Source organism: Doryrhamphus excisus, unplaced genomic scaffold (assembly GCF_030265055.1).
Source record: "Doryrhamphus excisus isolate RoL2022-K1 unplaced genomic scaffold, RoL_Dexc_1.0 HiC_scaffold_27, whole genome shotgun sequence".
Taxonomy (NCBI): domain Eukaryota; kingdom Metazoa; phylum Chordata; class Actinopteri; order Syngnathiformes; family Syngnathidae; genus Doryrhamphus; species Doryrhamphus excisus.
In genome coordinates, this window is record NW_026652245.1 from 123,677 (window position 1) to 134,447 (window position 10,771).

The 10,771-nt window shown below is 44.4% G+C and overlaps 1 protein-coding gene across 1 annotated transcript; it reads left to right on the forward strand.

The window, feature by feature from the left end:
• The first annotated feature begins 1,902 nt into the window (after positions 1-1,902).
• On the forward strand, positions 1,903-10,477 carry LOC131119544 (uncharacterized). The gene is made up of 2 exons (XM_058064738.1): positions 1,903-2,782; positions 4,399-10,477. The coding sequence occupies exons 1-2, from the start codon at positions 2,618-2,620 to the stop codon at positions 10,351-10,353; spliced, it is 6,120 nt and encodes a 2,039-aa protein (XP_057920721.1). The 5' UTR covers positions 1,903-2,617; the 3' UTR covers positions 10,354-10,477.
• Positions 10,478-10,771: the final 294 nt, after the last annotated feature.

Consider the following 10,771-nt stretch of genomic DNA (forward strand, 5'->3'; position numbering starts at 1 on the left):
GTCCTTTTGCCTCCCTTCTGTTTTGTGAGCATTAGAAACTCTGCACCAACCTGAGAGATATGAAAGAAGAGACAAAAGAACCAGTGACAACAAAAAGTGAAGTGCATACTTAAGTATAACTGTGAAACATACAGTAGTTGTTTACAGTCCTTAATGTGTTTAACACAAAAGATCCAAATACTCACCTGTGAGACATTAAACAAGGTAGGCCACCTGTGCTTCATGTCACTGATGCTCATGTGTATGTCGTATGTTCCTCTATGTGCAAAAGTTCTCCACATCAAGTCCTTAATGACTGGGCTGTCTCTCTTCTTTAATTGGTGATTAGTTGGTTTTGGTTCAGCTCCTGGAGGATAGCGAGGAAGAATACCACTTCACCACTGTTCCATGTTTTAAGGGAGCAAGGACATCTTAAATGAAGACAGGGTACTTACAGCCACATCCATAAATACTGTGCTTGACTTGGTAATGCTTGAGAAGCTCCCCTTTTGAAGTATCCTCCAATGTGCAGCGCCTACATTGCCAGGCCACGGGCCGCCACCTTAAAAAGGAGCATAAACAGTGTTAGGATGGTTTGTTTTTAAAAGTGCTGTCCAATTTCATGTACATCGTTTTTGGATTGTGTTTTAAATCCACAGTTGTAAAGAATGAATTAAAATGCACATTCATTCATGCATTCATTTTTGATTGCTCATCCTCACAAGGGTCGCGAGGGGTGCTGGAGCCTATCCCAGCTGTCTTCGGGCGTGATGCAGGGTACACCCTGGACTGGTGGCCAGCCAATCCCAGGGCACATATAGACAAACAACCATTCCCACCCACATTCATACGTATGGCCAATTAACTTAACATGTTTTTGGAATGTGGGAGGAAACCGGAGTACCCGGAGAAAACCCACGCATGCACGGGGAGAACATGCAAACTCCACACAGAGATGGCCGAGGGTGGAATTGAAGTGGCATCTTTTAGCTGTGAGGTCTGCACGCTAATCACTCGCCTGCCAAAAATGCACATTGACATTAATTATATCTGCAAATATAATTACAGGAAAACATGCAGTAATTCATAATTAGAATTAATATTTTGTATATGAAACCATGAATAAATAATTTTAATGAATACTGTTGCCCATCTCTGTGTGGAGTTTGCATGTTCTCCGCGTGCATGCGTGGGTTTTCTCTGGGTACTCCGGTTTCCTCCCACATTCCAAAAACATGCAAATTTAATTCTAAGTAGACTCTAGGTCGCACCCCCCGCGACCTTCGTGAGGGTGAGCGGTAGAAAACGAATGCTGAATACTCTTGTATTACATTTGTAATGAGCTCCGGAAGTAGCTCGGCTGTTCCCACAAGAGTTTCCCATCGGAGCATATCGACATCACGTCATGTTACAAAAACAAAGTAAAACCAAGCAAAACACGGCGTACACACAAAGAGAGCGCGGTTAAAAGCTTCACTTTTCCGGTTCGATGGTCCGTTACCTGTTAAAGTATGTTCGCCCAACGAACCATGTTAGCTGAGCAATTTGGTGGCTAGCAAACATAGCTAAAGTTAGCTTACGAACAGAATAGCGGTGACATTAAAAAACAACACCCAGCGTATTTGAAGGAAGACGAGGTCGCTATTAGTTTAATAGCCGCGAATGGGGCACGTCATGACGGTCTACGTCACCAAGCTTAAGCGCTGGACTTAAGCATTTATTTATGTAAGCGATTAAATGATTTTCAGAGGTTTTACTAAGTTAGTAAACTTTATTATTGTTATATTTAATAAGGCTCTGGGTCATTTTCTGAGCGTAGTATTTTGTACATCATTCTGATTGAAACCATTTGTTTACGTTTTATTCTGAAGCAGTGCGTTGCGGTGTGTGGAATGCATTGGAACATTTTGGGTGCCGTCTGGTAACGCCAGTTCCAACGAGGCAAGATATCCGAAAACATCACCACTGTGCCGGGTAGCAAGTGGATGATGTAGTCGAGATCCGCAATCATCTTGAGGAGAAGCTGGCAGCAATGTTGGCCGCCGTAGCCAAAACTATTGCCACCAAGGTGTATGAGCAGCAACTGTGGAGGTGTCGCTCCTGTTTGCAACTTCTGGCGTATAAAAGGCACCAGATGCTCCCACCTCCTGCCGCCTTGTCCATGCCAGGTGACTTGGCAAGGGAGCCCGAAATTGGGGTCCCGCCGATATCGCCTGACGTGTCTTTCCAGCCGGGTCACAATGGAGCTGCCGATGAGCCACAACGTTGTCCTCTGAGTCCTGTTCATCGTTATGGCGATAGTCGCACTTCCGCTTATTTATACAGTGAGCACGCAATGCCATTGGTTAGTTTTCCCTCCGTTCGTCCACGTAAACATTGTTTGGTTTAATGCGCCCAATTTCAAATTACATTCATTCCGCCAATAGCTGATCGATTGACAGGTGAGTGAGGCACGATTGGTCAATTTAAAAAATATTGACCCGCCCAACTTTCACATTACATTCAATCAGACGATCGCTGATAGGTTGTTTGTTTGGTGACTTACGATTGGTCATTTATCCAAAGGCGGAGCCTGACAGGTTGGTTTTGTGAGCTACGATTGGTCAGTTCTTCCACGGTGTGGTGCATGGTGCTATAAATGCTGCTTCGCGTGCCCGCTCCCCCCCCTTTCTGCTCGAGCGAACAGAAAACTTTTCGAGAGAACGCTTTTTGCATTGCCTCAGACAAAGACAAAGACAAAGGACCTACATTCGACGGAAACTGCAGTTTGCCATTGTGTTGGACTTCATCTGCTGACATAGAGGTGAGTTTTTTTAAATAGACTTAGTAAACTGAAATATATTCATTTGTAAGAATGAGCACCATCGCAGGAATGCACGTCCGGTTGGAGCTTAACTCCATTTTGTTTTTTCTTCGGCTTTTTCTCCACATGTGTATAATTTTATGTATTTGTATGTTGTCGTTGGTGCCGCCGCAAGGTAACTGCATGTTTGGGATACACTAACGGTCGGAACTTAACTCAATATAGCTCAAGTTATATTCGGTGGTGCTGCACGTAGGCCGCTTGTTCAGGATACACGAACGGTCGGAGCTTAACGCTGTATAGCTAAAATTATATTCGTTGTTGCCGCACCTTAAACGAGCCGTTAGCGGGCAAATTGGCGGCACTGATGACAAAGGCCCCGAAATGGCGGCGTCGTAAATGGCGTCGTTGATGCCACAGGCCCCAAAATGGCGATCGCCCCCCCCCCCCCCCCCCGCGCGCCATCTTATCGCAGCGGGCGGGGAGAAAATAAATTCTCACGGAAGGTTTTCAACTTTTTTACCTGTTTTCTCTGTTTCCAATTATTTTAACCCCCGTCACTCATCTAAACCACTACCGCGTTGCGGAGGAGAAGACGCCCACCTTACGTTTTCTTCATTTTTCTTGTTTGCAATGATTAATCCGTCATTCATCCAAAGGGCCACACCCAAGTGTGCATGTGCCCACTCAAACGCACACAATATGAGGGGGGTGGGGGAAGATGGTGCTCTTGCAGTAAAACACACAGCTGGTGTTTATTTATTTGTTTTCTGCATAATAGTTGTATTTATTGACAAAGTTTGATTTATCATTTTATCTCTGTGTGGAGTTTGCATGTATTCTGTGCGTGTGTGTTTCTCTGTGTACCCCCTCCCCCACTGGCGACTCCAAATTGTCCATATGCATTAATGTGACTGTCAATGGTTGTGTCTGTGACCCATGCTTGGCTGGTGAGCAGTGTGTAGTCCACCTCTTGCCAGCTGGGGTAGGCTCCAGCATGCCCACGACCCTTGTGAGGATAAGCAGCACAGAAAATAAATGGATTTATTCATTCATTTTCTACCGCTGCTGCAGGAGCCTATCCCAGTTGTATTCAGGCGAGAGGCAGGTACATCCTGGTTGTCAACCAATCACAGGGCACATAGAGACAACCATTTATACTCACTTTCATTTGACCCCCACCCCACACACACACTCCATATTGTCTGTGGCCATGAATGTGACTTTGAATGGTTGTCTGTGTGCCCTGTGTTTTGCTGGTGACCAGGATGTAGTCCACCTCTCGCCTGAATATAGCTGTTGGTAGGCTCCAGCATGCCCGCGACCCTTGTGAGGATAGGCAGTACGTAAAATGTATGGATATGTTCATTCATTTTCTGCTGCTGGAGTCTATCCCAGTTGTATTCGGGCGAGAGGAGGGGTACATCCTGGTTGTCAGCCAATCACAGGGCACGTATAGACAACCATTCACACCCACTTTCTTGCCTATGGACAATATGGCATTGCCAAAAAAAATCCCACGCACACACGGGGTAACCAGAGAGCATGGAAAAGAGCATTTAGAAGCTTAAGTACATGGCGTGTGAACTGACATTGATTTCATTGTTTTCTTTTAGATGCCACGAAAGAAGGGTTTCCGTATGCGACGCACACCCAAGGCTACCCAAGCTGTTGATTGTGCAGTTGCAACAAAAGGTAGGGAAGAAGTATCTTCACTGTCACCAGTGGAGGTACCAACAGGTGGGTTACAAAAGGTGGTCAAAGGGTCATTTCATCAAGGCAATACAAGGTTTAAGTATGCAGGAACACAGTGTATGGCGATTGCCTTTTGTGCCACTGCTTTACACAGTATTAAAAATGTCTTGTTGTGGGATACTGCTGATCTTGACATGGCTGTTGTTGAAGGCGATCAGTTGTATACCACTCTAAGGGAACGTCACGTAATTTGTCACCAATCCCACTTTTTGTGTGCCACAGAATTGCCTAAACAGGAGGTGATTGCTGGACACAAATTTGAGTTTTGTGTTAAGGATGATTATGCTTTAGGTGATGTCAATGTAGTTTCCAGCTATTATATTGAAAACGGGATTCATGTCACTTTGCATGATGCTTTGCACACAATGTTTGGCAAGTACAGCACATGCATTCTTACAGTCTGTCAAAGTAGTTGTGCCATAATTTGTGATGCTGGTCAGTATTGTCTGGTGGATTCGCACTCGCGCAGCTGTAATGGCATGGTGTGCAGTGATGGAACCAGTGTTGTTCTGTGTTTTGGTGGTCTTGGTGCCCTTGCTAATCACATTAGCAATTTGGCTGCAGGGTTTGGAGGAGCAGAGAAACTTTTTGAAATAGCTGGTGTTGTTGTGACTGTTGTGGCTGACAGGAAACGTCACTTGGAGATGATGACTGGTGATGATGGCAAAAAGTTTAAAATGGCTGACATTTCTAGTACATGTGCATCTGATGTTGAGGTCATCAGTGTTGTTACCACACAGCATGCCTTTTGTCCAATGCTTCAAAATGACTCCAAAGATGTGTGCCAACTTTTGAATATAGATTGTGAAGTCAAAACTGTGCCTGTCAATTTGCGTGTTGGACCCTTGGGAGCTCCCTGTAAAAAGGAGAGCATTGTTGCTGACGGCAACTGTTTTTTCCGTGCCATATCACAAGCGGTGAGTGGCACACAGAAAAATCACAGAAAAATTAGACTCCATGTGGTTAAACATATGGAAAACCACTGTGAAGATTATGAGAAGCTTCTCAGGAGTGAGTACAATTGTTTGACAGAGTATATTAGTGTTTCCAAAATGAAATATGTCAATAGCTGGGCAACTGAGGTGGAAATTCAGGCTGCAGCGGATAGTTTAGGAATAAATATCTTTACTTTTTACGGTGGTCATTGGTTGAGATATAGTTCAACGTCAGAATCCAGTCGTGGGATTTATTTGGACAACTCGAGTGGTAATCACTATGAGTGTGTGACATGTGTCAATGAGGGTCAGTTAGGAAGTTGCTTTGGCATTTGTCAGAATGGTACATCTCAGGTCAGTCAGTATGGTACCAGGTCACATCGGCATCAAGTAATTTGCGCTGATAGTGAAGTGGCAGTTGGTTTGAGTGATGTTGTTGAAACAGGCAAAGAAAAACATCAGTCCATGGTTCCACTTGTAAGCCCATCCAAGTATATTCAAAAGAAGAAGGCCCTGGCCCAAAGATCCAAATATGTAGCAGAAATGTTGGAAAGGGAGAAGAAGATAACAATGAGTGTAAAAAAATACAAAGAAGAAGTTGTCTTTAGGCAGAGAATGAAGTCAAGGAGTGTAGCAAAATATAGAAGTGATGTAGTGCATCAAAACATAGTTAAAACATCTAGCATCACAAAGTATAGAAGTGACAGCTTGCACAGGGACAGAGTCAAGGCGCAGAGTGTCAAAAAATATAAAGTAGATACAAGGCACCGGGCCATTGTCAAACTTGCCAGTATACAGAAGTATCACAGTAACTTAGAGCACAAAATGCGTGTAATGGCAGATGTGAAGGCACGAAGACATGCTGCAAAGTTGCGAGAGGAAGAATTTGATGTTGTTGTAGAGAATTTTTTAGAGAAAGTGAAGAATGGGCCCCAGTTTGTCTGCTGTGTGTGCCATAGGTTGATGTTTAAACATCAGGTCCTGCAGTGTCACAGAGAGCATTACAGCAAAAGTGCAAGTGCTTCTCTTGTGAACACGTGCATTAATGAGGATTATTTGCACAAATGTAGTGCAGAGTGCACAGTACCATGTGTGTTGGTGGAGTCTGGTAGAGGGCAGCTGTGGGTTTGCTACACTTGCCATTACAAGATTAGCAAAGGGGAATTCCCACCTGAATGTGTGGCAAATAATTTGGGGGTGGACCCGATTCCTCCTGAGCTGGATTGTCTGAACAGTTTAGAGCAACACTTAATTGCACTAAATATCCCCTTCATGAAAATGCTTGCATTGCCTAAAGGGGGGCAAAATGGTGTCCATGGGCCTGTGACTTGTGTTCCGGCCAATGTTGTTGAAACGACAAATTTGTTGCCACGGTCCAATATGGAAGGCTCTATGCTCCGTGTCAAACTCAAAAGGAAGCTGACTTACAAAGGACACTACGAGTACCATTTTGTTGACAGCATGCACATTCGTGAAGCCTTGAGGTATCTGAAAGAGTCTAATGTGCATTATGAAGATATAGAGTACAACGAGGAGTGGGTCAATGACTTTTGTAGGGAACCTGATGCCTCTCAGGTGGAGGACAGTGTTCCTGCAGTAGATGTCACACCGCCTCTAGATACAGAAGATGAGCTTCTCCATGATAGACAGCAACACTGCATGTTTCAGGACACATGTTTAATGCCAGTTGACATTGGTCAGGAAGCGCTAGATCAGTATTACGACAATATATTGAATGTGGCTCCGGCAGAAGGCAATAATCCTGTGAGGTTGCTTTCTGACCATTCGAATGAAGCTAGATGTTTCCCAGTGTTGTTTCCACATGGTCGTTTCACGTTTCATGATACTCGAAAATATAGGCTGACGGCGTCGCAATATTTCAATAATCGTATCATGCATGCTGATAAGCGGTTTGGGCAGAATGTGGAATACATATTCTATGCTCAGTACTTGTGTGAACTTGTGCAGGTGGTGTCGAGCATTTCCATTGCTTTACGCAAAGGAATTGCTGGTTTGGTGGCAAAAATGGCCAAGGATTTGTTGACCAACGATGAGTCGTTAAAGACATTGTTGGAATGTGACCAGGGCTATTGTTTTCTGAAGCCCATCAGAGGCACTCCAGCCTTTTGGCAGAGTACGCAGCGTGATATTTTGGCTTGTGTGCGTCAGCTTGGTGTTCCCACGTGGTTTTGTTCTTTTTCGTCTGCTGATTTACGGTGGCAAAACTTGGTAGACTGTGTTTTGAGGCAAGAGGGTAGAACGCAAACGGCTGCAGAGTTGGAGTGGGCTGACAGGTGTGATTTGTTGAGACGGAATCCTGTGACTGCTGCACGGATGTTTGATTTCCGGTGGCATGTCTTTCTCAGAGGGGTGATAATGTCTTCGAGCCAACCGATTGGCAAAGTTGTAGACTATTTTTACCGGGTGGAATTTCAGCAGCGTGGTTCCCCGCATGTACATTGTTTGTTCTGGGTCGAGAATGCCCCACGTATTGAAGTGAACTCAGATGAAGAAGTCACAAAGTTTATTGATAGATATGTTACTTGTGAATTGCAGCCACAGGATGAAGGATTGACAGAGACAGTGTCTTCCGTACAGCAGCATTCTAAGAGACACTCTAAAACGTGCAAAAAGAAAAACACAGTGTGTCGTTTCGGTTTTCCCAAACCTGTGTCAGGACGAACATTTATTAGCCATCAGTTTGACGGACAGGGACAAAAAACATGCACTTGTCAGGTTAGCCAATCAACCGGTGTTAAAACATGCACATGTCCAAAAGCATCCCAAAATGCCGTGAACATGAAAGCAGAAGAGGCGTCGGAAATCATAAAATCCATTAAAACAGCCCTGGCTGACGAGAACCACGCATATCAAAGCGTGGAACATTTGTTCCATAGTCTCGGTATAACACAAAATACTTTTGAGGCCGCACATCGCCGCTTGGGTCGTCGTACGGAAGTCATAATGAAGCGTCAAATCAATGAGGTTTGGATCAATCCATACAGCAAACCTCTGCTTAAATGCTGGAATGCTAATATGGACATCCAGTATGTCGTTGATGCGTATGCGTGCGTGGTTTATATAATCTTGTATATTTCCAAAGCTGAGAGGGAGATTGGATTGCTGCTGAGTAATGCCCAGAAAGAAGCATCCAAACAGGCAAACGTCAGTGCCAAAGAGGCCTTAAAAAGTCTTGGCAGTGTGTACTTGCACAATAGAGACGTGTGTGCACAAGAGGCCGTTTACCGGGTGACAAATATGCATCTTAAAGAATGCTCGCGCAAAGTAGTTTTTGTTCCAACAGGGGACAATGTGGTCAAAATGAGTTTGCCTGTGAGTGTTTTGCGTCAAAAAGCTTCATCAGCCGAATTAACAACGGAAGACATGTGGATGACCAGCATTGTCGACCGTTATAAAAACAGACCAAACGACGACACGTTTAATGACATGTGCTTGGCACAATTTGCTTCGGAATACCGCATCATTAGCAAAAACGAAAGGTCGGCATCCAAAATAGAACTTAAAAACAACTACGGACATGTGACAAAACGTACACGGACCAAACCTGCCGTAGTACGCTCTGCGCGCTTTTCAGAAACCAAAAACCCAGAGTTGTATTATCGTAGCCTTTTGCAGTTGTATCTGCCATACCGAGTGGATTTGCAGTTAAGACCTGCCAACTGCCCAAAATTTGAAGAATTTTATGACAATGGTGCGGTCCGATTAAATGATGGGTCGATGCATTCTGTTCGATCCATAGTGGAAACAAATAAACAACATTTCGACAGCGACGGGGATGAACTGGACAGCATCCAAAGATCTATTGATCACAGCGGTGTTGCTGAGGGTGCGTGGTGTCTGCTGTGTCCAGAGCAAGAATTGGAAAGGCTACAATGCGAAGAAGAACGCCGGAAAAAACAACAGTTGGTCGAAGAAGAGGCAGAAGTAATACCTGACTTGGCAAATGAAAATAGAACCGCTCTAAACTTACAAAAGCAAAAGTCAATGAGTCGAAATGATGACTTGGCATTAATCCGCTCCCTAAATAATACTCAAATGGACATTTTTTACAAAATTAGACAGTGGTGCCTTGATAAAGTAGGTGGGAGAAAACCCGAGCCTTTACACTTATTCATCACAGGTGGTGCCGGGACAGGAAAAAGCCACCTAATTAAAGCCATCCAATATGAGGCTACCAGGTTGTTGTCAACAATGTGTCGGCAACCGGACAATATTTCTGTCTGTCTAGCTGCACCAACAGGGATTGCTGCTTACAATTTGAATGCCACAACAATACACAGCACATTGAGCATCGGCAAGGATACCCGTTTGCCTTACACACCACTGGGTGAGGAAACGGTGAATTCCTTGCGTGCCAAGTTCGCGGACCTCCAAATTTTGATTATCGATGAAATATCGATGGTTGATCACAAGTTGTTGACGTACATTCATGGTAGGCTCCGACAAATTAAGCAAACCGGTGACTATGCTGCATTTGGCAACGTCAGCATCATCGCCGTCGGTGATTTTTACCAGTTACCGCCAGTCAAAGGAAAGCCTCTTTATGTCGAAGACGCCACTTTCAACTTGTGGACAAATCTTTTCAGTGTTGTCGAACTGACAACGATAGTCCGGCAAAAAGATAATCAGTTTGCAGCCTTGCTAAATAGACTCCGCAAACATCCAAAAGGCGCGGCGTTGTTGGAAACAGACATAGAACTTCTGAAACAGCGCGAAACGGGTGAGGTCAGCTCCGCGTTACATGTGTTTCCAACCAATCAACAAGTAAACGAGTACAACCTAAAATCAGCTTTTCAGGATCTGTCCGGAGTACACAATAATAAAAGCTCAGGATTACAGCCAAAACAAAAAATCCGGTAAATTAGAAAAAAAAAGTTGGGCACCACAGCAAAGTTTACAACACGTGTTTAGAGGAAACTCTGGACATCGCTAAAGATGCTCGTGTAATGCTTTGCAAAAACATCGATATTGACGACGGCTTAGTTAACAGGGTTTGTGGCACTGTCTCTGACATTCTTTTCCAGCAGGATGACAGATTTCACAGTAGGATCTATGTAAAATTTGATGATGCCCAAGTAGGTAAACAAAGGCACGCACAAACTACTAATGAGTCCGTCACGCTAAAAGACAGTACATTTATTCTGCCAAAGGAAGAAAAGGTAACTAAAAGTGGTGGCATGCGTCACCAGTTCCCTCTGAAGCTCGCTTGGGCTTGCACGGTGCATAAAGTCCAGGGTGTTACCGTGAGCAATGCAGTTGTGTGTCTGGACAGGGTGTT